The sequence below is a fragment of the Aulonocara sp. 'chitande type north' Nkhata Bay genome, linkage group LG18 (genome assembly GCF_057382095.1).
Source record: "Aulonocara sp. 'chitande type north' Nkhata Bay isolate Kocher_YH1m ecotype deep benthic linkage group LG18, A_spYH_male_GT1.1, whole genome shotgun sequence".
Classification (NCBI taxonomy): domain Eukaryota; kingdom Metazoa; phylum Chordata; class Actinopteri; order Cichliformes; family Cichlidae; genus Aulonocara; species Aulonocara sp. 'chitande type north' Nkhata Bay.
In genome coordinates this window covers 16,433,073-16,458,214 of record NC_141361.1, presented here as the reverse complement: position 1 = coordinate 16,458,214, position 25,142 = coordinate 16,433,073, and the positions used below count along the sequence as shown (strand labels likewise).

The 25,142-nt window shown below is 42.4% G+C and overlaps 1 protein-coding gene across 12 annotated transcripts in view; it reads left to right on the top strand.

Moving 5' to 3' along the window:
- greb1l (GREB1 like retinoic acid receptor coactivator) overlaps positions 1 to 24,701 on the top strand; it is a 46,667-nt gene extending 21,966 nt beyond the window's left edge. For 8 of the 12 annotated variants that reach the window (XM_086270869.1, XM_086270870.1, XM_086270872.1 and 5 more), the window contains 33 exons: positions 15 to 121; positions 2,504 to 2,663; positions 2,865 to 3,047; positions 3,444 to 3,620; positions 3,787 to 3,963; positions 4,094 to 4,216; positions 6,251 to 6,361; positions 7,541 to 7,678; positions 7,769 to 7,894; positions 9,463 to 9,600; positions 10,611 to 10,796; positions 10,892 to 11,191; positions 11,275 to 11,403; positions 11,754 to 11,888; positions 12,481 to 12,678; positions 12,755 to 12,935; positions 13,739 to 13,928; positions 14,617 to 14,753; positions 14,866 to 15,208; positions 15,491 to 15,606; positions 15,744 to 15,976; positions 16,240 to 16,799; positions 16,993 to 17,095; positions 17,201 to 17,347; positions 17,455 to 17,594; positions 17,697 to 17,858; positions 17,962 to 18,166; positions 19,420 to 19,582; positions 19,705 to 19,932; positions 20,014 to 20,170; positions 20,256 to 20,456; positions 21,088 to 21,226; positions 21,887 to 24,701. In XM_086270869.1, coding sequence (XP_086126995.1) covers positions 2,507 to 2,663; positions 2,865 to 3,047; positions 3,444 to 3,620; positions 3,787 to 3,963; positions 4,094 to 4,216; positions 6,251 to 6,361; positions 7,541 to 7,678; positions 7,769 to 7,894; positions 9,463 to 9,600; positions 10,611 to 10,796; positions 10,892 to 11,191; positions 11,275 to 11,403; positions 11,754 to 11,888; positions 12,481 to 12,678; positions 12,755 to 12,935; positions 13,739 to 13,928; positions 14,617 to 14,753; positions 14,866 to 15,208; positions 15,491 to 15,606; positions 15,744 to 15,976; positions 16,240 to 16,799; positions 16,993 to 17,095; positions 17,201 to 17,347; positions 17,455 to 17,594; positions 17,697 to 17,858; positions 17,962 to 18,166; positions 19,420 to 19,582; positions 19,705 to 19,932; positions 20,014 to 20,170; positions 20,256 to 20,456; positions 21,088 to 21,226; positions 21,887 to 22,050 — 5,847 coding nt within the window. In that variant the 5' untranslated portion in view covers positions 15 to 121; positions 2,504 to 2,506 and the 3' untranslated portion in view covers positions 22,051 to 24,701. The remainder of the gene's footprint in view (positions 1 to 14; positions 122 to 2,503; positions 2,664 to 2,864; positions 3,048 to 3,443; positions 3,621 to 3,786; positions 3,964 to 4,093; positions 4,217 to 6,250; positions 6,362 to 7,540; positions 7,679 to 7,768; positions 7,895 to 9,462; positions 9,601 to 10,610; positions 10,797 to 10,891; positions 11,192 to 11,274; positions 11,404 to 11,753; positions 11,889 to 12,480; positions 12,679 to 12,754; positions 12,936 to 13,738; positions 13,929 to 14,616; positions 14,754 to 14,865; positions 15,209 to 15,490; positions 15,607 to 15,743; positions 15,977 to 16,239; positions 16,800 to 16,992; positions 17,096 to 17,200; positions 17,348 to 17,454; positions 17,595 to 17,696; positions 17,859 to 17,961; positions 18,167 to 19,419; positions 19,583 to 19,704; positions 19,933 to 20,013; positions 20,171 to 20,255; positions 20,457 to 21,087; positions 21,227 to 21,886) is intronic. The other 4 variants (XM_086270874.1, XM_086270877.1, XM_086270876.1 and 1 more) reach the window with 4 other exon arrangements.
- The last annotated feature ends 441 nt before the right edge of the window (positions 24,702 to 25,142 follow it).

Sequence of the window (25,142 nt, the reverse complement as noted above, 5' to 3'; positions counted from 1 at the left end):
CTGCTTTCCCTCAGGTCTTCAAGCAACGAGGGAGTGACATGCCTTTGATGGAAATTTCTGCCGAGTGATAGCGATCCAGCATGTAGCAGAGTCCTGTCACACCTGGGAACAGTCTGACTGCGTAAGTCAGCCTGTTTTTTTGGGGGGGTTTTATGTGTGCTAATGTTTCCTCTCTGAGAATTTCAGATTTCACTCTCTGCAGCTCATTTTGTCCGTAGTGGTCTTCTCCAACCCTCTGAGTGAGGATTAGATTAGCCTTTTCTGACCCAGGGTCACATTCATGCAATCTGTTGATGCCACCCAGGAGCTGTGGAACGGCCTTGACTGACCATCTGACAGCCTGAAAGGCAGTTTTAAAGTCACCATTCATTGACGTGACTTCCCAGCATTGGCCATTAGTCTTTGAACATTAAACTGCTTCTTCTGCTCATTATGTTTAACCAGCCATCAGGCACACTTCAGCTGCTGACCTGAAATACCCTCCACCACTGCAGCTGACCTTAGCAACCACCTGAGTCACAACACCCGTTAAGTGACCCCTACCACAGTCACGCTTTGTTTTAAGTTGCACAGGTGGTAAAAGGTCATTTTTGGGATTCACCTCGCCCAGGCTGGGTTAATGACAAATCTGTCCAGTGGGGCTTCACACTCAGCCAAGCAGAGAAGTCTCCGGAGCCTGTTTTGACATTCAAAACGAACAGGCAATGGCTACAAATGTCCTCAGGCACCCAGCTTCTTTCTTTCTTTCTTTCTTTTTTCATTTAGCCATTAGTCATTGTTTCTCTGTGCAGCCACCTTCCTCCATCAGTTAAGCAAGAAGTACTGTAGCTTCGTTCTCTTAAGCTGCTTATCTCTTCCACAGCACAGTCAGGCACTGTTAATCTTGTCTTTTGTCTGGGTTGGTCAAATTCCTCCCCAGGAAGGTTGTTAAGTAAACATTGAGTCTGAAACCTGTCCAGGCACGGGCAAAATTGCACCTTCAAGGCAAACTGTGATCAGCTTAATTTCCACCTTACCTCTTATTTACAATATTATAAACAACGTTAGGAGTTTCTTTGTTTTGTGTGAAAACTGTAGATATTTATTCACCGACTGATATATTCAGTCAGTCATAATTAGTACTTTTTGTTTATTTTGTTACTTACACACACACACATCTAAAGCACATACTGTTGTCATGTCACAGCTGTGTGGGATCTCAGACCTTAATGAGGAGTTTTTCCTCCAAACAGCTGAAGGCTAAACTGGTCAAATGTAGTCCAAGGACAAACATGAGGCATTTCAGGCCAAACCCGTGTTTCAAGAATGCAGCAATTAAAACTTTGTCTCTGCTGAGATGTTTTGACAAGCTGAAAGCTTTGAGTTTGATTAGGCGTCTTTAATAAATGGACACTGAAGTGCTGTTCAGTAAGTGAAGCTTTCTTTTTTCCACACTTGGAGTGCTTTCTGTTTCTCCTGCCCTCTGTTTTCTTCTCTTGCTGGCTTCTCTGAGACCACATGCTCAGCCCTCTGTCCAGCTGCCACCTGCTAGCAAAGAGTCGGCCAACCACGGGCCCACGCGGCCGACCTCAGCAGATGTCACTGAGTGGACACTAGGAAGGGGGTGGGTGGGAGTGCAGGCAGAGTAACGGCAAAGAGCAAAAGAGCGAGGCCAAAAAGGGATAGGAAAAAAGGATTGGCCTTGGCCATTATGTTTTGACTGACATCGACAAAGTAAAGTGCGTGTGTGTGTGTGTGTGTGTGTGTGTGTGTGTGTGTGTGTGTGTGTGTGTGTGTGTGTGTGTGTGTGTGTGTGTGTGTGTGTGTGTGTGTGTGCTTTGTGCTTTGTGCTACTACTGACACTGTCTAGTAGACTAAACATTTTTATCATTAACAGGAAAGATCACTGCAACTAAAGATTATTTTAACATTTCATATGTGTCAGGTTTTTTTTTAATGATTGACTTCAAATGTAGGTTTTTTCTGACCAACAGTTCAAATTCTGAGAAGCCAAACTGAGCAAAGTTTGCACATTTTTGTAGAAAAATGAACGTTGTTCACATGAGATCATGTAGATTTTAGCATCCAGTTCGGGCTTGTGGTTGGATGGAGCCTGGATCTGTTGGATTTAACTTTTATAAAGTTCTAAAATATAAAACGTGGGTCATGCTTCATGTCTGTGATGAGATCTGAGCTTGGAGATTCATCCTGCATTTTAGGCTTGTGCAGCTTGATGCATAAACCCATATTGGTTCTGAAATATTTAAGCTGGTTGCGCCAGGTGGTAGTTGATTAGCAGTTTTCAATAAAAACAAAATTTGACTCACACCATCAGAGCACAGTAGTGTTTATTTGAAACATGAGTACATTTTCTTCAGAGATCTGTTGCTTTTTAGATTTTGGCTCTCTGTTGAGCTTGCTATTAGCACACAGGAAATAATCAATAACTTGAGATGAGAAAAACCATGACTGTATTCATTTCCTCATGCTCCTCTTTTCTCTCCCCCTCTCTCTGCTCCCACAGATAATGGGGAATTCATACGCAGGGCAGCTGAAGTCTGCCCGATTTGAGGAGGCTCTCCACAACTCAATTGAGGCGTCCCTGCGCTCGAGCAGCGGGGATCCACAACCCATCTTCACACAGCTGTACTTAGAGCCTGAGACGTATCCTGGTAACATGGAAGGTAAGAAGCTCACAGCAAGCTGGAAAAAAATCAGTTTGAACTATATTGAGTTCATTGGACAGCTAGTGCTTTAGAGACTTAGCCTTATGTAGCATATATTTAAATTTTGTCAGAGGGTTCACTAAACATTCCACTTTTCTGTTGAAGTATTTCTTAAAATGCAGTTAAATTTTTAGTAAAAATAATCTTACATTTTTGTAGTTGATATGAAGTCGAAAGCTGGCGTAGCACTCCATGGCAGGGAGCACCCAGGGCACGAGCTTGTGAATGGCAACTCTTCCAACGATCTGGAGGAGCTGGAAGACGAAGACGACTCGGACACCAGCAGCCCTCCACTTCCCTACCTGCAAGCTCCTGCACCGGATGGCTGCTGCACCCTGGATGGTATGACCTCTATGCATCCATCCATCCATCCATTCTCTTTTGCTTATCAAATCCCACCCCCCTGGGGCATTTCTGTGTGGAGTTTGCATGTTCTCCCCGTGTCTGTGTGGGTTCTGTCCGGGTACTCTGGCTTAGTCCCACAATCCAAAGACAAACAGTTAGTGAGGTTAGGTTTATTGGTGATTCGAAATTATTCATAGGTGTTAATCTGGCATGTGAATGCAAACGTTGTGAATTCATTAGTATGATCTCAGGAGTGTTGTGTTGTGTTGCTGTTCCAGAATTTTTAACAAGCATGCCAGATGTATTAAATTTTTGTAGAAACTTTATTTGTTTATTATTACATCTCTTAATCTACTGTTTACTTAAAAAAATTTCCTCCTCCTCATCTCTCAGGCTTCTGTCAGGCCGGGAAAGACCTCCGCCTAGTCTCCATAGCAACAGAGCCCATCGAAGTCCCAGCAGGCTTCGAGCTGGTCGGTGCCAAGTCCCCCACTGTTCCTGAGCACATCTTGGTGTGCGCCGTGGACCGGCGTTTTTTGCCTGACGAGAATGGGAAAAATGCACTTTTAGGTCAGTGTGTTCCCGAGTGTTCGGATCAAGTAAACAAGCCAGAATTGACGTAATGAGCCAAGTTCCTGCTGAACTGAGCACGCTCTGTTGCTAGCTGGCACAGGTCATGCATTAGCCTGCAAATGTTTGGAAAGCAATGTAATTGTTGCATTTTTATGTCTTGCAGGTTTTTCAGGAAACTGTGTTGGCTGTGGTGAAAAGGGATTCAGATACTTCACCGAGTTTTCCAATCACATCAACCTGAAACTTTCCACACAGCCCAAAAAGCAGAAGCACTTAAAATACTACCTGGTGAAGAATTCTCAGGGTGCTTTGTGCAAAGGACCCCTCATCTGCTGGAAAGGTAAATATACACTACAGACTCCAGACTTTCTAAAGATGTATGTAAAGTATATCAAACTTTTATCTTACACTGCATTTTGTGAGGGTTTGATGAGTTTTGTTTGTTTGTTTCTCCTTCCTCTGTTTCTTAGACGGTAAAACGCGCCAGTTTCTCAGCAGCGCATCAACCTCCAAACCCGGCTCGTCGTCTTCTCTTAGCAGTAAAGAAAATGGAGGTGCCAGCGGACACAGCTCCTCTCCTTTTTCCCTTTCAGGTGAGATTATACTCTGCAGTGTTGCCTACGTTTTTACACAGCAGAGTTAAACCTGCAAGTCAGCAGCTGAAATTTAACGATAACTCAAGTAAGTAGCATTAATTGTGAGTGTGTAAAGTTTACAAAAGAAGTTAACAAATTTCACCTACTCCTGTTTAATAAGGTTGTTTTTCCTTTTTTTTCATCCCCTTTTGTCTCCTCCTGTGAATGATCCAGGCATCTTAGGCAAGTGTTTAAAGCACTACACTATGATCGTATAACATGTAAAAATGGCTGTAAAATTAAAGCCAGTGAGGAACTCTTGTAGATTTTATGTATGTTTAAAAAAATAAATACACACAGGCAGTTGTTTTATTACCCCCTTTTACAAAAAAATACAATACAAAGATGTTTTATGATGTTTCTCATTTAGCAGCTTAAATCTCACCCCAAACTCCAAGTCAGCAAGCCTTGCTTCTTACTCAATTATTATTGTTTTGCTTATTTATGTATAATCATTATTTTGGCACAAAGACAGCAAAAGAGACAGAAACTGAGAGAAACTTGAACGATGTGGCTAAACTGAAAGATTAATTAGCCCAGCAGGATGCTAAGGCCACCCAGAGAGTTTCATCTCCCATAGCTGGGCATGGTTTGTTGTGTTTTTTTGGTCCTGTCAAACTTACACTCAAACAGATCTATTAGAGTTTCAAATTTAATGGATGGATAGATGTTAATTCACAGTAAGATAATCTGTCGCACTTTCAGGGAAGTTTATAAACTGTGTAAATAAGTCTGGACTTCAAGTCATCAAGTGTAGCGTAATAATGACAGTATACATTTATCTATTCCACCAAAGTGATATTGTTTCAGTTGATTATATGCTGACAGCTTGTGCTGTTGCTATAGGTTTTGGTTGCTAAGCTCTGAAATATAAGAGTTGAGCTTGAAACACCATCTCGCTGCATTAAGCTATTTATGAGGCTTTGTTGGTCGTGTGCCACTGCATTTGGTTGCGGCAGTGCTTTGATGTGTATTCTGGCTGCATAGTGACATTTTATTAGAAGTAAATTACAAATAGTAAAAGTTTGTTAGTTTTTAGTACATTTTAACCAGATTTTTCAGTTTACCACGATGGCTAACTAGCCAATGCTTACTTTTGTTAGTGTATCTGTTCCAGTCTACAGATTCTGATAAATTTTGTTTGATTCAGATTATTTTTCATAATCATAATATTTTTAATATCTGAAGCTAAAATTTCACTGAAATCTTTGGAAGTGTTCGAATTTTCTGCCCTAAAATAGTATTCAAATCGGAGACAGTCAAGGAGAAGGCTTGGTTTATTTTATGCTTTTGAAAAGCATCCTCTTATCAACTTGGCTACTTTTTTGGTAATGCAGGTGAAAATAAATGCAGGAATTTAAAAGCAACACAATTAAATAAAGCTCTGGTTATTTATAGAATAACCATGTTGACTCTTCAAGGAGATGTTGTTCTTCTTTGACCTTTCACAGCGAGAGCTTGTTCCTTCTATGATTGGAAAACCTCCTGGGCTTATAGTATTGATTTGTTCTTAACCTGGATGCTGCTTGTAAGCATAGCTCTTGCACGTTAATATAGACAGCTGTGCTGCAGGGCTATGTATCGGCATTACTCTCGCCTGATGTCTCGTGACTGCGACCTTCAGGTACATCCTTCTCCTTCAGAGGTTTTTGACACTCATGCTTTGAAAGCCCAGAGGGTAGAATTCATAATAATTCACTTCACTGTCTCCAACTCAGGTCACTGTATTCTAGAGCGATTGATGAGAAGGACAATTCTGGTCTGTTAATAATTGTACAATTGACAGTTCATACTGACACAGATCTGATAGTTTGACATTTGTTTGAAGGCCAAAGGCAACAAAATGACCAATCACAGGAAAGGTGTGTGTTAAAGCCACAATCCAGAGTTATCAGAAACATTCGTATGAAGTCGGTGGACAAGGGAACCATGCATCATTGGGTGCATAGTAGCTGTGTTTTGATATTGTAATGCTTTTCTTTTTATCTACAGATTCTCCACCTACCAGAACAACGCAAGCATCCTCTGTCTTTTTTGGGAACCAGGAATGTAGTTTCCTCAAACCACTGGCCTCCACACCTGGAAACAAGACTCTACCAATAGGTGAAGAGTTTGATTGGTACATTTATAGCTGTGCATGTCAGTTTGTTCTGTATGTGGTAGGAAATAAACATGATAACATAAAAACTGTAGTCCCACATACCTGATGTATCCATGCTTCAGTGCTGGAATTTAAAATTTAGCTCCTGGCAAAACTTTACCTCAAGCTTTGTGTAAAAAAACAAAAAAAAACCTTCATGAATATAAGATTGATTTATGCTACAGACTGCTTAGAAACACACAGATACATGCATGTGCTTACTTACCAGTCAATGCTGGAGGAAGAAATGCTATAATGATTTTTTTAAGGCCTTGCTATCTATTAGCTCCTTTACAAGGTTGCTATATTGACAAGCTAAGGGTACGCATAGCAATTGATGTTTTTGTGTGTTGCATACACTGTGAATATGAGATGGAAACATGGCCAATTGCTACAAGAGTGTACGTATAGGAAATCAATAGCCTGCCGTTAGTACTGACTTATTTTCATTCATTGGTTACTCTGCAGACAGTTATAGTTGGGGGAAATATTTTTATATTTGCATATCACTTGTTCGCTTTTTCGTTATCCATTCAACTTTTTGTAGCATGCTGGCAGTTAGCCACTGTGCTGCAGGCTGAAATATCGCAACATGGCACCATTGTGTAAGGAGAGCAGGGAGGCAGACCAGCATAGTGACAGAAACTGGAAAGGCAGGAGCAGTTTTAAGGTGGATTATTGATAAAAGCACAAAGCTGAAGTTTGAAGGCAAGTTGGCAGTTAGACAAAACAAGACGGGAGAGCAGAGATCAGAGTCCACAAAGCATGGAAGTGGTCAGGTACAGGTCAAAACAGATTGGGGATGATTTCAAAACACACAAAGATAATCTACAGATTGTAGCATAAATGTTGCAGGAGTTAAAAGCATGGATAGAGTTGAGCAGGTGAGATTTGCAAGCATGTAAGGTAGATTTGGTGTGTGACTGCATGCAGACGACTTAAAGAGTAAAGAAATCTCAGTAGTGATTCATTCACAGACGAGGCTTTAGTTTATAACTAGATGGCTAGAATGAGTCAATCAGTGCTTTGAGTTTAAACATTACACCAAAAAGAAACAACGTGTCAGCGTTGTTATTGTGAGCTTATTATCTCGGCAATGTTGCAGTTTCACAAACTGTATTAATGCGTAATCTGTGTTTCAGTACCCACAGCTCTTCGGGTGAATGTGCCAACAAATAGCCTGGCTGTTGATGGGCGCCCTCCATTACTCAGCCCCTCCCAGATGTCCTTAGGGCCTCAAGGTCAGGGGTATCGCACTGCTGATTTAGGAGATAGTCCCGGTAGGATCCTTTCTGAATACGTACAGTGTGTTATTTGTAATTATTTTCTGTATTGACATTTTTTCTTACTTGTCTGTCTTTAATGTTTAGTATTGTCTGCTATGAACTCTGGCCCTCCAAAGAAGCGCCACCGGAGCTGGCATCCCAGCTCGTTGGTGCCAGTCCCGCCAACAGCTGTCCCTGTGCCAGCTATTCGGCCAATAGTTTGTTCTCCAGGTTTGTTTGTTAAGCCACCTTCAGGGGGATGGGGGGAGGGGGAGGCTGAGCAGTTTATTTTCTTCTGGGTTTTAAATTTATCCTGTTATACCAAGTGTTCCTTTTTTTTTTTTTATCCATTAACGCTGGATTGGTGAGCATGTGTGTGCAAAGGAGTGTGTGCAGAGAAGTGTCTGCACACCCTCATTCCCCATGCCTCTGTTTGAGGATGAGTATGCACTAATGTCCCTGACGCTCTCTGGTTGTTAAGGATGATTCACCCAGCATTGCCATGGTGATAGAGCTGGACAGTTTGTAGGGCAAGTGAATTTAAAAGAATTGCACGATTAGAGATTTCTGCCACATCGTGTATTTAGGCGAGCTGACAGAAATAATAAAAAGGCAATCTGGGCAGAAGGGCCAGAATGAACAGGGTGTACATGGTTGCTAATAAAATAACCAACAAAAATTGTTCTTTTGTTCCACTAAATCAGCCACTGCAGGAATTAGGATGTGCACATTTTTTTCTCCATAACAGGAGCATCATTAAATCCGTGTTGTGTCCTGGTGAGATCACCAGGATAAAGCTATCCAGCTGTATGTGTCTGTAAATATGAACATAATGTTATGTCTTCACTAAATGTCTCACATCTCTCCAGTTTACATGTAACTATAAACATCTCTTTAAAGAAAGTATACAGCGCATAAGGAGCTTATTTTACTAATATTAGTCAATTAATTTGAAGTTTTCCCTTTTAAAACAATCAGTCTTATTTGTATACAGGCTAGTTACAGATAATTAGCAGGCAGATAATAAGACAGCAACTGGTAAAAAGAGAAGACCAATTTAAGACAAAGTTTAAAAAGTGTCCCCTAAGTGTACATAAGTGAAATAAAAGCAGTTAGAAAGATGAGTAATTGCAAAGCATCATAAACTAGTACTAATAAATTAGAAAAAAAATGCTGACAAGAAGTCAGTAAAGCAAGTGATAAATAAATATTCGATAAAGTAACTGTTTATAATCACGCAATCCTTACTATTGACTTACTAATCTGAGAGTAAAAGTCTGTGGTTATAGATACAATTAAGTAAATTAAACGAATCTCTATAGAGCATCGGCAGTCAAAAAGTTAGGCTTTAGGTTTATATTTAAAGACTTCAGTACATCTAGCTGCTTTCAGGTATGTCACCAGACTGTTCCGGCGGTTCAGGCCATGAAAGCTAAAAGCTGCCTCCCCAGAGGTTTTTGTCCTGCACTATGGAACAACTCCTGAGGAGCTGAGGGGACTTAATAGTTCTGACATTAGATGCACTGGAGACACATACTCTGAAGCGTTAAAGTATACAACAACACTGAAAAAGACAATGAGCAAAAATATGTTTTTCTTACCTTCTGACTTGGTTAACAGGAACTGGGACTTTTTAAAAAATGTTTTCTTGACTCACAGCCAGTCAGCGTGTTTCTGCATCCTTGTTGTTATTGGTATCTCAGAAGCATTGTCTGCATGTCAAACATGTTGAAACATCTCCTAAACTGTAACTATGGCTAAAGTTTGTACTGACACGTAATTGCTTTATCATCCTTAAGGGCCGGTATTAGGAGTAGCCTCTCCTCAACCACCTGTAATAGGCGTCATTCAGCCCCAGCCTGTCACCATTGGAGAGACGGTCATCGTGCCCGACAACCTACTCAACTCTGCAGGAGTCCGACCTGTCATCCTCATTGGTACCAGTTTTAATTCACTGATATGTTTCTTCATATTAAACATCACCTTTCAGCGCATATAAAACCCATTTTAATGCAAATTATTGTATTTTTTGTTTGCTTAAACTGTAAAAGGCAGTAAAAAAATCTGTGTGATGCATTTTTGTGGATCTTTTTAAATCTTAATCCGATTGAATACACTTTCGTCAAGTAAATAGGTACACTTTGCGAGTACCAGGTTAGACGTCTTTTGTCTTCAGAGCTGCTTTTATTCTTATTGGCATAGATTCAACAAGGTGCTGGAAACATTCCTCAGATATTTTTCTCCTTCAGGGTGCACCGTGTTGAGTGTTCAGAGATGCTCGTCTGCATTCCTTGGTCGTAACGAGTGGTTTTCTGAGTTTTTATTAGCTCGAAGCGGTCTGTCTTCTTTTTTTACTCAAATTCATACACTCACTGGATGTGTTTTTTTTTGTTTTGTTTTGTTTTTTTCTTATTTGGACCATTGTTTGTAAACCCTAGAGATGGTTGTGTGGAAAATTTACACTTAATTTCTGTAGGTTTCTGAAATGCTCAGACCAGCACGCCCAGCACCAAAAAAACCATGCCAGATTCAGTCACTTAAATCCCTTTTCTTCCCCCTTCGGATCAGTCTGAACTTAAGCGGGTGCCATGTGATGGCCTGTTAGATTTTTTTTTTTTTTTTTTTTTTTTTTTTGCCTTAAACAGTGGAACACGTGTACCTAATAAAGTGGCTAGTGGGAATAAGGTCTGCTTAGTTTTATTTATGTATTTATTGAATCTTTATTTAATGACAAATTCCCCTTAAGATTAACAACTATTTTTCAAGGGAGACCTGACCAAGACGGCAATGTTACATCAAAAAAACGACTCAGTCAAAAATAATAATTAGCTTCTTACAAAGTTTTATAGCTCAAATGTTAAATGTTTTACACATCTTAAGTGGGCTTTTTTTGTTTGTTTGTTAGGGTTTTTTTCTGGTTCATCTAATGCCAAGTTTTTGTTTTTAGGCCATGGCACTTTACCTTACTTCTATGGAAATGTTGGGGACATAGTGGTGAGCCCCCTGCTGGTCAGCTGCTATAAAAGCAGCCAACTGTCAGATAAAACCCTGGAGGCTCTGGGGCTCAACAGCAGCCGGTTACTCAGCGTGGAGACGATGATTCTGCTCACTCTACAGTATTTTGCACGTTTAGGTAAGCAGCCTACACAATCACTGCTAGATGTGTGTGTTGCTGAAATGATTCATGCCAGTGTTTTTAGATTTTCATATTTGAATTTTCCTCTGGAGGTTCAGAGCAGATTCCTCTGAGGGAGGAGCTGGAGCAGATAGTCTTGAAGGCCATGCTGTGCTGTCCCGGGGGACCTGCCATCTCCCCCCTCCAACTACCCTGGCTGGCTCGGCTGGAAGCGAGCGTCTCTGGCGGCAGCGTCCAAGTGGTGGTCACAAACAACTCTTTGGGCGAAGGCATCTCTGAGTCGCTGCGCTCTCTGGCTGAGGGTCCTCCTCAACAGCAGTGCCTGCCAACCTATGTGGTCATTATATGCGCCTCTAAGATGAGCGGCAGCGAGTTCTGTGTGATTGTGTTGGGTGAGTGTCATCTTTGTGGTGAAACTTGTGTGGGATGCAGTATCTAGACTGAACTCTAATGTAAATTTACCTGTTGGATTCAGGAAAGTATCAAGCGCGGGCCTTAGCAGAAGGGATGCTCACAACCAATGAATTTCTGAAGGAAATCAGCTACGAGCTCATCACGGGGAAAGTCAGCATCTTGACATCTCATTTCAGAACCACCTCTCTGGGTAAGATGAGTATCCATAAGTTGTGTTCATTAAAATAATCTTGAGAAAAATACTAATTTGTCTTTTACTAATCATTTTTGTCTCTACTAGCAGCAAAACGACAGTTACTGAACCACATTAAAAGTGAGCATGATCAGAAAACGCAACGGTGTAAAATAAATAAAGGAATTCCTATATTTGAATTAATGTTGTTTAGAATTGAGATAAACATCAACTAAAACCTTCGCTGCTAATAATAAAAAGCACGACGGTGGTGGTGGTGACACATTCACTCTGATATGTTTGATACTGAGTGCACAGCCTGCTCCCGTCCCTCGCTCTGTGTAACTGTGGTGACTGCTTGTTTCCAGGGGACAACCTCGACAAACAGCTGGTGCGATACCAGCGCAGGCGGAAAGGACAGGTCATCCAGCCCTTTCAGGGCGATGTCACCGACAACATCCACTCCCAGGAAGCTGCCAGCATGTCACCACCATCAGACTCAGGTTAGACCGCTCTCATGCTCGCTGTCAAAGTCTTTTTCAGTTTTTAGCAGGCAAATCAAAGACTAGGCAGCAACATCTGTCTAAATCAGCATGTGGATCTTCATTCAGTGTCAATGTTAAGTCAGGCCAGTGTCCAGAACAAAATCAGTTAAGGTTAGTTTGAGCTACGGAGTGTTGTTTGGCCCTGTACCTCATCCCACAGCGAGCCACACCTCTTAAACTTTGAATTCAGTCTTTTTTCTTTTTTAAGTCCCATTATCACAGGTGTATAAAATCAACCATGTAGATCTACACTTATTTTCCTTTTCGTTACCGTGTGTGTGACTAATCTTACTGCACAGTTTGATCGTTCTGACTGGATCTCGTCTCTCCAGATTATTTTCATCTCGTTGTAATTTGTTGACAAAAGGGTGGCTACGGTACATGTGCAGGTTGAGGTGACTGCTGTTGTGATTTGGCACCATTAAATTAAATTTCATCATAGTTTGTTTTGGGGAGGTTTGTTTAGGCAAGCAGTGATACTTTGCTGTGGTTAGGATCTGCTTTTCACATATAATCATCCTGGTGCTAACTTTTGTATTTCTTCTTGCAGATCTTTTTACAAAGGGCTTCCAGATCTATCCGGCCCAGCTTAATGTGGCTCGTAGCCTTCTTTCTCAAGTGTGCTCCATCGCGGATTCAGGGACACAGAACCTCGATTTAGGGCGTTTTTGCAAGGTGGACTTCCTGGTTTTGGTCCCACCGTCTCACATTCTGGTCCACCAGACGGCACAACGCATCCGACAATCAGGTGTGTACAAACCCAAAGGAAGAACTGTTGTTGTTTTGTTGCAGTGCTGTATGGAATCCTCACGTTTTCGCCTTAGGTGTACTTGTGGACCTGGGAAATGAAGACCCCTCCACGGCCCACCTGAAGTCAGACAAATATGTGGTGCGTCTTGACGGTGATGTTCACGCCAAGATGGAGGCCTTCATGAAGAAAGTCAAACAGAACCCCTACACTCTGTTTGTCCTCATTCACGACAACTCGCACGTCGACCTCACAAGGTAAAGGCGACTCCGACAGCACAGATTCTCCCATTAAAACCATTATGGCTCACTTTGTTTTGCTCTGCTGATAATTTAAAGCAGCCTTTAAAGAAGAAGAACTGACTTTTCAAGCTATTTCACCATTGAAGAGAAATGTTGATGTTTCAATGAAAGCATGAGAGTTTTGCTAAAGTTGTTGTCAAACATTCTTAAAGTTATTGTAAGAATCTTTCTTCGCTTGTGCAAATACTAAAGTTCAGTCATGTGAACACTGTCGACGGCCAGTAGGTGCTGTCTTTTCTCATTGTGGCATGTAATTTTACAACAAAACACCATTTATTGTTAAAGTTCTTTTTAATTCCCTTTATTATCATGATGGGGAAATGCTCAATCTTTCAGTCTTGCTGGTCGTCACCCAGTGAGATCCCCTTTGCAAAGATTAGAAACATGCAAAGCTGTAGTATATTTTAGTCTTTTGCTTTATGCTACATGTCAGTTTCAGTCTTTAATTTTAGTTAACTAACTATTATAACTTGTCTTTCTTTGTTTTGTTTTGAGGTTGTTTTTTTTCCTCCCAAGAATTTTTTTCTGTTATTGCCAGAACACTAAAACAGATCACTTCCTTTTTCCCAGAGGGGATTATCTTTGGACCGACCTCCCACACATCAGCCAGTTAGACCAGCATACAAAGCTTTTTGCACAAAGTTGTTATTTCAAAACCATGTTGAGTGTTATTAAGTGCTGTGCTAGGATAATCATAGTAAGTAAAAAAATATCCATGAATTCATTCAAACACTTTCCCCACCCTGATCTATTTTCAGTGCCCTGTCAGGCTCTGTGTGCCACGGGGAGCTGCAGGGTTTGGCTGACCGGGTGGTGAACTGTCAAGAAGTCTTAGATGCCATGAACCTCTTGGTCCTGCAGGTCAGCTGTTTCCCTTACACTTTGCAGACCCGCCAGTCTCGAATCAGCATCCACAATGAAGTTCACTGGCCGTCCAACGACAATCTGGTGAGAATGTTTTTTTTTTTTTTTTACATCCATCCATTCGCTTCCGCTTACCCTTTTTCAGGGTTTCGAGGGGTGCTGGAGCCTATCCCAGCTGTCATAGGGCGAGATGCAGGGTACACCCTGGACAGGTCGCCAGTCTTTCACAGGGCTAGCACACAGAGACAGACAACCATTCGCACTCACATTCACACCTATGGGCAATTTAGATTAATCAATTAACCTATCCCCACTTTTTTTTTTTTTTTTTTAACACTAAAACGTTTCTTTAGTTATGAGTTATGCAGAATGGTCTACAAAACACCACGATAGGCAGTCACTGGAATGGCAAATGCTAATTTCTTATGTGAATTATTTATCATAAATGACTTTACTGCAGCACACTGGCATATTTCCTGTGCTGTGGTTTAGCTACTCCCCCTGCTGTGGTGAAACTGCAGTTACAGTTTTAGACATTTTTTAAAAAGGGTCTAAAGTAACTCGAGCCTCGTGTTAAGGAGTTACAAGTCAGAGAGAAAGGGAACCAATATATTATAGAACACATTAGGCTCACTTTCTTATCCAGTATTATATATGAGGATACTTACTCCATGTTTTGTAACTAGGCACAGCGTTTCAACAGTGTGCAGTGTATCATTAAGAACAGTCAGGACACATTGTCTAAACTGATGTCGGTATCTTTATCGTCCAGCAGAGGGAGCAGTTTCCTGACGAGCTGGTCTACTTTGGCCTGAGGGACTACAGCAGATCCCTGCAGTGGGGCATGGCCAGTCCCATCCTGCGCTATGATGATGCGTTTGAGAAAATGGTTCACACTCTGTTGGAAAGGTGAAACTGATGAATCAAACATGAAGAGTTTTGTGTTTACTTCCACTGAGTGGGTAACTCATAATAACTGTAGACATTATAATCAGTTAAAAAGCTCTGATTGTACCTCCAGACATCCCCACCTACACAGCATGGTGATCCGCAGCTACCTGCTGATTCAGCAGTACACTGAGGCCATGATGGCTCTCACCTCTTCCCCGTCCCTGAGAGACCACATAACTCCAGAGACCCTGGCCATGGTGGAGGACTTGATAAACGCTCCAAGCAGAGAGGGCTCCCAGGGCCACGGCCACATGCTGCTGGTCCGTATCCCCTCGCTGCAGCTGGCAATGTTGGCCCGAGAAAGACTGGAGGACGTGAGGGACAAGCTGGGACTGCAGCTGTGCTTTGCAGTGCTGCTGGGAAGTCCTGCGTCTGAGCTCAACCTGCACAGAAATTTTATCAGTCGCCTCAGGGTGAGGAAAAATCAGAGTCACACGACTGATTTCTTTGTGTGAAGTGTGTTCTGCTGAATGTAGAGTGTTGGGATCCTTCTGCGTTTTTGCAGATCAGTCATTATCAGGGAGTTTACATGATTTTGCGAATCTGTTGTGCACTTTTGTACAATGAAAAAATTGTTTTGCCTCATACTTTGTCTGCATGATTAAAGTCTCATGCATTTTTTGTTTTGTTTTTAGTTTTTATAAATAACCTGTAACTGAAGAGGGCACACTTTGATTTTCATCTCTTTTTGTCAGGCTTGGCAAGGCTGTGAGAATGAAGACTGGGTGCCACACACCTATGAGGATCTGGAAGGGCTGCCCTGCATCGTCATCCTCACGGGCAAAGACCCTCTTGGAGAGACTTTCCCCAAGTAATATCATACTTAATACTACCCTAGCTTATAACATGGCTCAGTATGTCTGTTTCTTTAACATAAAATGTAGCAAAGATCCGTTTAGCTCTTCTCTAAAACTCTTGTCTCCCATCAACTCCCTTGTGCACTTCTAGGTCTTTGAAATACTGCGACCTGCGACTGATAGACTCCAGCTACCTGACTCGTACAGCCCTGGAACAGGAGGTGGGTCTGGCATGCACCTACGTATCCAGGGTTGTTGTTCCTAAACCAAAGAAGGCTATGGCCCCTCGGGAATCGGATGTGGAGAAGGTCGCCACCAGCTTGAATGATGGAGATGAGCTGGAAAGACCTCAGAGCAACGGCAGCGCTGCAACCAGAACCTCTGGTTAGTGTGAATTACTGTGATGTTGGATTAAAGGAAACCCAGAGTGTAACTGACATGAGCTTAACTCTAATTGATTTCTGATTACAGTAAAGCAAGTCGACCATAATACATGGGTACTGTAAATGAACGCGGGTCATAGCTTTGGAATGAGTTTGGTTTGTAGAAAATTTGGTTTTAATCCAAAGAGAGAAAAAAACCCTCCAAACATGTGAGCACTTGTTAGTTACATATATGTGCGGGTGTGTCTTTCATATTTCCCTCAGGCTCTTTGGCGGATAATGGTGTCAGCTCATCTGATGTTGCAGACTCTTTCCAGAAACCCTCCACTTCCACCTCGCAGCCTGAAGGCATGGTCACCATAGACATGGGCACATCAACACTCGGAATTAAGGAGGAGTGCGACTCACTGGGAACCCCGCTCTCTTCCGACCCTTCGAAAGCCTCCAAGGCTCCTCCATCCCTCTACTCCAGTTCCTCATCTTCCTCCCCCTCACCATCTTCCTCCTCCACCCAGAGGCCCAGCCAGTCCACGCAGAGCGATCGCGAGCCCACGAGGGCATCACCGCGCACAGTCATCTTGTCGCGAGCGGCTTACAATCTGTTGTCGGGGGACTCTGGGAGTCAGCTGAGCTCCTCCTCGCTGCTCCCTCACGCAGACGTGGCCTGGAGCAGTCCGCTGAGGCCCATTATCACTCACACCCTGCAGGGGACGGAGCAGAGCATGTACTACCGCCAGTGGACCATCGCGCGGCAGCATCATGCTGATTATGAAGCGCCGTCTGTGCCGCATCCTCGACGCTTGCTGCTCAGTGGACCCCCACAGGTAACAAATCTCGTGTGGAAAATACTCCTTTTCTTATTTGTGACTAACTTGATTTAAAAATAGAATACAGAGAATTATTTTTAAAAATTTTCTTTAAATTTATTGGCATCCATATAAATTTATGCAGTTAATTCCTCATCTGGATTTAAGTGTCACTGTAGTTCTACTGGTATTCTTTCCTTTCCTTCGCTAGGTGGGAAAAACTGGCGCCTACCTGCAGTTTCTGCGTATCCTGTTTCGGATGCTCATCAGGCTGCTCGAGGTCGACGTGTATGATGAGGATGAAGTGGAGGAAGGTGAGACTCATAGGGATTTGTTTATTTTTAATGGCCTTCACATTTTGTGAAATACATGAAGCAGTTAATTTGATGGTGACAAATGTATCAAATCACCCTCCACAGAAAATTCAGAGGTCACAACTCTAGTAAGTACCCAGTGGCCGGACATCGAGGAAGTCCGAAAGCTGCCCTTTGACCCCAACCTCCGAGATCCTAAATTCAGGAAAGCCAGCCCTGTTTACTCTGACAAGATGCTAAAGTCTTTCAAAGGTCAGCAAAAACATGGAAAAAAACCCCATCAAACTTGCCCACTCTGAGTTCAGCTTTTTAATCGGGTGTTATTAAAAAATGAACTTACGTTTTTTATGTTTATATAGATTGTAAGCAAGATAAAGAGAACCAAACTCCAGCCACACGAGTGACCAAGTCGATACGTCAGAGTAGGTTTGCTGCCCACAATGCCTTTCATCACTGTGACCAGTGCCATCACTACTGTGAAGCAGGCGCAGCTACACAGGTGAGATGCACCACCAACACCTTCTGCTTTACTGCAGACTTACAGATGCACATATCCCATCCTTGTGTTAATATTGTACATGTGTGTGTGGTTGTGTTGTAGCTGTCGGAGTGCACTTTTCATGCTTTCACCTTCTGCTCGTCCATGCTGGGAGAGGAGGTCCAGCTCCAGTTTGTGATTCCCAAATCTAAGGAGCAGCACTTTGTTTTCAGTCATCAGGGCAGCCACCTGGAGAGCATGCGTCTGCCTCTGGTCTCCACCAAGGTTAGTTTGCTCAAGACAGCAGTATCTGTCGCGCCTTAATCCTCCTAATCGCCGTTTGGGTCACATGTTTACTTTTGCTTCAACCGTGTTTATCTGTCTGCAGGACCCCGACCTTCTCAGGAGTCCAATCTTCACCCCGACCACAGGACGCCAAGAACACGGCCTGCTCAACATTTTCCATGCCACGGAGGGCGCAGCACATCTGCACATCCTCGTGGTCAAACAGTTTGAGATGCCTCACTATAGGAAGTACTGGCCCAACCACATCTTGCTCGTCCTGCCCGCCATGTTCAACAACGCTGGAGTTGGTGAGCAGCTGAGCTATCTCTGTTGTTAAACCTGACAGTTTTTTGATCCTAACTAAAATATATTTAAAATATTTCATTCTACTTGCAGTCGATATAAATTTTTTTTCCTATATCATCGTTTTTTCTTGCCCTCGCTTGTGTTTGTTGTCGTGATTTGCATGGCAGCAGATGCTAAAAAAAAAAAAGAATAGCAGGAACTTGTGTTACATTGCTCACTCGCTCTTGTATGAGCAAAAATAACTAAATGGAGACCCTCTTATGAAAGCCTTTCTCCACAGCACTACTAGTGGTTGAAAGTCCACACAGTGGCGTTCAGCCTTTACATGACAGCTTATCACTCTGTTGATAATGAGTAATTCGTTGCAGTGTATTATCTACCATGGTTGTGTTTTCAACTTGTTTTTAGTGCTGTGTTTAAACTAGGCGAAAGGTTACCTGTTGCCTTACCCAACGCGAGAAGGTCAGCCATCTATTGTATCAGTCTGATTTGTAGTGCAGCCAATTAGGTGCAAGGCCTTTCTGAAGTGGGTGTAACTAAACAACATTTCTCTCAGATAAGCAGATGGCATTGGGCTAAAGATGACCCTTTATGTCAGTGTGACTGCTTTCTAATCAGGATAGACTTCTCTGCTGAATACCTAAACATATTTTTATCTGCAGTGCCCGACAGAGTGTAGAGACTGCAGGCAGGCTGGAGTGGGTAGAGATGAGGAGAGTGAAAGGGAAGGTTTACAAGATGGTAGTGAAGCCTGAGATGATGTAGGATTTGGAGAGCGGGGCACTGGAAAAAATAAATAGACGGATGGTAGAGTTGAAGATGTTAAGATTTTTACTCGGTTATCAGAACGGACAGATTAGAGGGACAGCTCAGGTTGAGCGATTTGGAGGAAAAATGTTAGAGAAAAATGGTTGAGATGGTTTTGGGCATGTGCAGAGGACGGATAGTGGCTAAATGGAGCTGCCAGGCAGGAGGGAAAGAGGAAGACCTCAGAAGAGGTTCATGAATGTAGTGTAGGAGGACATGCAGAGGGTTCGTGTGACAGAGAAGAACAAAAAGCCCAACAGAGTGTACCTCATTGTCTTTCTAAACTATCAGACTTGTAAATTTGCAAATGTATACAAGCTCTATGCAAATATATCCCTTACATGGGATTTGAAAAGATTACTTCTTTTATCAAAGTTAATTAAAGGTGCATCAGTTTTAATCAAATCTTAAGTGAAAACCTAACAAAAACAATCCTGTCTGTTTTAAGGTGCAACTCGCTTCTTGATCAAAGAGCTGTCATACCATAACCTCGAGCTGGAGAGGAACCGACTGGAGGAGCAAGGTGTCAAGAGACAAGACATATGGCCTTTCATTGTCATGATGGACGACTCCTGTGTGCAGTGGAACGCCCACCAATCAGCAGAAGGAAGGTAATAAGCGCTTCCCAAGTGTAAGAGTGGAGTTGGTTGCTACGGTTAACGAAGCTCTGTTCAAAATCAATTTTACATATGTTCAAAATATGTAAAATTGCCCTCCCCTATTGGTTTCTTAGTGAGACATCAGATGGAGGCTCATGTCTCAGCAACGTGTCTCTAAAAACGGTGCTGCAGCACATGGAGAACACGCCCAAGATCTCCCAGTACGCCGTGTGCGGCACACGCAAGTGGAGCAGCAGCCTGGCTCGCAGGTCTCCCAGCAATCCCTTCAGTCGGTGTCACCTCCATGACTTTGTCATGCTGAATGTGGACCTGACGCAGAACGTCCAGTACGACCTGAATCGGTAAGCTCAGAGAAGGCCGTGTGAGTCAGTTGGTCTGAGGTGTGCATTGTCACCGTTACCTGACGTTGCTGTCCCGTGCAGGTATGGCTGCGAGGAGGTGGACTTTAATCTAAGGGTTAATAGCAGTGGCTTGTTGCTGTGCCGCTTCAACAACTTCTTCTTGATGAAGAAGCACATTCCAGTTGGGGGAAGAAACAAAGAATTCCTGGTCAAACCTAAACTCATGGTGGGTGTTCAGGTGATTAAAATTATTCGCTTTGTTATGTCCTTGTCTTTCTGTGCGTAACACCAGCTCACATGAAACTTCTTTCTTCTCTCCAAAGGAAATTGAAAACCCCGCTCTAATCAGCCCGTTGCAGTATGTTTGTGCACCAGACAGCGAACAGACCCTCTTCGACGCCCCGGCCCAGTTCCTACTGGAAAGGTTCCTCCAGAGCTGCAGTCACAGACTATTTCCGAAAGCTGTTAGGAACAGAGACAACCCAGTTCTGTCCATTGACAGCTACCTCAACCTCAGCCCGGAGGTGAGAGCTCCCTGGAGGTTGCAGTTGAAAGCAGGAACAGTAGAATAATCTCTATTTCAAACTTAGGGCAAGGCTTAAATACCAGACTACTGTGATAGACACATTTTGGATAGAAATCGAGTGCTTCTCTGTCTGATATGCAGAGTTATATACTTTATAAGGTGCTCTAATCTGTATAGTATAGAGAAATGAGGCAAACTTGCTCCCCGACTTTAATGTAGTTTTTTTTTTAACCCACAGAGAAGCATGTTGCATGACTTTCCCATCTGTTCTTCTTAGAACATTCTGACCTGCATACACGCACATGTGCACACAGTGAATGCTAACAATGCATTTACTGCACATTTGTGCATAGGAGGCAATGACCATCTATCTGTACACACAGTCTTCTCAAGTTTTTGCACATCTTTTGTTTTAAACTTTTACCCACAAGGCGACTTTAAATTTGCTTGAGCAGACACCTTCGGGAGCTCCCAGCAGGAACTGTCAGGGAGTCGTAATGTTTTCTTTCAGTTACTTCGAGGCAAGTTCGTGATGTTAGTTTCATTTTCCCGACTGTGATTAATGAAGTTTGTCTCTTTTTTTGTTGTTGTTGTTGTTGTTGTTGTTGTTGTTGTTGTTGTTGTTGCAGATCTCTGTGTGCTACATCAACTCTCGTCCACACTCCACCAACCTGAACCATCAGGGGCTGGTGTTCAGTGGCCTGCTGCTTTACCTCTGTGACTCCTTCGTTGTTTCTGGACTCCTGAAGAAATTCGACTTCCTCAAAGGTATGAAATCAGTGTCACGATTAAAGGAAGGGATCGGGATGCTTTGTTGCTCATATTTTCCCAAGACCCCACACATAGTTATAGGAAATGACCTGGTTGTTTTCTTAGATTTTCACCCCCTACCTTCCTCTGTGCTAGACTGTCAAAATAAAAGCTTCCAGATGTTAAAAGGACATTGGCAAGGTTTGGGTGTCTCTACAAAATAAGAATCAGTTCCTGACTACAGTAGCTTACATCCCAGTCATGCAAGCATAGAGAGCAGCTGGTGATTGCCTGGCAACCAGTGGTTGCTAAGGGAAAATCTGTATCCCTGAACCGATTGGTAAGTGGTTACTGGAAGTTGTGCGCTGTTGCTAGGTGAAATTTGTTACAAAGATATAAAAAATGCTGCACCAAAAACGTCCTTGCAGTTGGTTTGGTTGCTAATAGGTTGCCATGGTCACCTGTAGTTTGTTTGGAAGGCAGTGACAGTTCTTGCGTATGAGTTGGTGTCTTAGATGCAAACTATGCCACACGTGGATGTCTTTCTAGCCCTGTTAAATCTAACATGATAGAATTATGCAATCTGTCTCACAATAGAGAACTAAACAGCTAAACTTGATAATTAAAGTGGCACTGCATGTCCTACTATCTAACTTTTGATCTTGAATTTGTTCACAGGTGCCACCCTCTGTGTGATCTGTCAGGACCGCAGTTCCCTGCGTCAGACAATCGCCCGACTGGAGCTGGAGGACGAATGGCAGTTCCGCCTGCGGGACGAGTTTCAGACGGCCAACTGCAACGAGGATCGGTCCCTCTACTTTCTGACCGGCCGCCACGTTTAAACCTGCTCAAATCTATGCCGCTGCTGAAGAAACCCAATCAGAACTGAGATTTAGTTCCAGACCTGCAATCAAATTTTGATCAGGCAGAAGACAGGTCAGCAGGGAAATGCTGGAGCACGAGGTGTGAGGACCACCTGACACAGCTTTCTGTACTGCCAGTGTGCACTGTGCCCGACTCCAAAGAGGGTCGGTGAATGTTTCTGACTTTTGCTCGCTTGTCGGCTTGTCTTCAGTTAAGTTTGTGTCGTAGTGAAAAAGACTTTGCTGTGAGGGGAAAAAAAGCACAGCTGAAACTGAACTTATTTTGTTTTGGTGTTGGGTTTTTTTGGACTCGCGACGGATAATGTGACTATTTGAAGAATGTATTTTGAACCCACTTTGTCCAGTCCTGGATGTTCAGGGGGTCAGAGGGAGGTGGCTTTAAGGAGTCGCGCTACCAGCATCAATGGAATATATTTTAACAGGGACATGGCAGGTTTGAGACCATGGTAACATCTGTGTTTGTTAATGTTTGTGCATCTGCATGAAAACAGTTTAAGTTTGCCATTAATTTTTCTAAGCACCAAAGACGCCTTTAGCTGCACTTTTCCTTTTTCCTTTGCTTTCTTTGACCTTTCTCACCTGCTTCGCCTCTCATAATCCACAAAGCCCATTTATGTTTCCTCATAACGTTACAAAGACACACCCAAGAGTTTGGTCATTACTGGATTTCAGGTCATCAGGAGTATCTGTACTGGAAGCTGTGGGAATCAAACAATAAGCAGCCGTTGGATTTGACACATGTTGTCACATGACTACATTTCATGCGAGTTTATCCAAAGCGACTGGAAAACTACGGGAACATACGAGTTGTGTCTTCGGTATTTTACTGTTTCAGTTTCAATAGAAATCTGTGAAGCTGGTCAATTTTTCTGAAATACTATTAAACTGCATCCACACAGGAAGCAGTTTGCTTGATTTGTTACCTAGGTAACCCACTAATGCATGGAATCCTGCGTTCTCATTGGTAGTTACTTCAATTCCTTGCCTCAAAGTTGAGAACAGTTTATCTTGGGATTCATCCAGTTAGCATTGTCAGCAGGTGAAACGTGACATGTAGTCACATAACACATTTCACTCACTTTCTTCTACGGTTTGCGGTCGCTACGCCGCTGTGAATCAACATCCACGCAGGAAGCGATGTGACAACCAGAAACCATAGAAGAAATCAGTGTCGTTCTGCAACTGTAGCCAAAATAACCTACAGTGACAGGAAATTTAGAGACTTTGAAAGCGTATGATACTGCTGATTGACATATTACTGGGTTGTAAATACTTTAGAGGGTTACCTAGGAAACCAGAGCTCAAAATATCTGCAAGCGATGCTCGATGAGAGAATAGTTTCCAGCGTGCACACAGCTTTAGATGATCTGCCACAATGTTTTTATTTTTACATGCTTTCTGTTAACATGGACACCGAGCAGTTGATTTAGTCGTATGTTATGACAGTAATTTTTCACATAGTCGCGCAAAGTGTACCACAGGCAAGCTCTCTCACTGCCAGCTGTCCTGCTACTGCCTGTGCCTGAGATGTCACCTCCTGTTATGGTGTCCTGATTGTTTATTGAAGATGTTTGCTACCATCCACTTTGATTAACCCAGTTTCCAGTCCTGAATTAAAGGGCGAAAATTAGGTTTACACATATACTTGAAAGATGAATGTTTTTAAGTTTCTGCACGTGGTTGTCCAAAGAATATGCCTTAAGCGATGTTTCACACAGTGTCTGCTTAGGTTTTGTTTTGTTTTTGGACCAATGAGAATGAAGAAACCTTTTGACTGTGAGGCGAAAGAATGTTGTTTGTCTCTGTGTGTAGAGAGATCAAATAATTGGGTTTTGTACTACTGTACTGTTTAAAGCTTTGTTTACATTATTAATATATTCGATCATCCCCTTACCCACTGAGGGTTACTGATGTGTTTAATGTTGTGTAATGTTTGCCAGTGTATTTTGGTGATGTCTTTCTGCATTTTTATGTTGCAAAGGCAAGAAGAATCTACCTAGATTTGTCTTTTATGTCTTTATTCTTTTTGGGGGCTTTTTCCTTTTCTTTTTTTCTTTTTTTGAAAATGAGAATCAGGTCCATGAGGATTTTTTTTTATTTATTTGAAAAGCATTTGGGACTGATAATCATATTGGAGTGTATAATTTGATTGAGGCCTAAGTTCACTTGGGCCAAGGGAGCGTGCCCTCTTCAAAACCGGTCGCGAAGGCTTTGCACAAGACACAAACGAATGATTCTTGGATCTACTGAATGTCACTGGGGGTTTTGCAAATGTTGGACTTGCACTATACAAGTTGCCAGCTTAAAGAATTATTTCCAGAAGACGGTTATGTTCCCTAACCCCTAGATTTAATATAATAGTGATGATCAAAACAATGGTCCGTAGAAAGTGTTTTTCCTCTTTGATTTTAATACTTAATATGCAACTTGCTCCCACAATCTTAACTGAAATGTGTTTGATAACTATGTGCAGCACAGTGGTAGCCTTGGTGCCTGGTTGATCTACCTCACGTTTACCATTGTGGTTGCAGGCTGTGAATATCTTAATGTTCGAGCCATGCTGTTGTTGTTTAAAATGTCTGAATGTAATAAAATGGCATCTAAACATATCCTGTTATTTTTCCTCTTTGTTTTCAGTGCCCGACTCTGTGATTTAATCTGTTAACAGACACAAAGACAGTAGAGTGAGTTGCATACCAAAAATTGGCGAGCTCCAGCAAAGTTGCAAGACATTATACACATGTTGTCAGATGTTTACATACTCATCATGGGCAGGAATGTTATGGAAATTTGGGGCTTTTGATCATTTTTGTTCCCTTTCCAGGGATTGTGGAGCATGTATCTTTAATTACTTTAAAAAAAACCAAGAATTGGTTGCATAATTTGATGTTATTTTGTGTTTTCTCTAATCCCTGCAGGGTCCAAATTGTGCATACACTCACTTCAGTCTTTTAAAAAGTGGTCCTGAAAGTTCTACTGTGTCTTTTAACTCAACATCAGATCATGATTAACTACAACTTTATCTTTGCCAGCATAAAAAGGATTTGTTT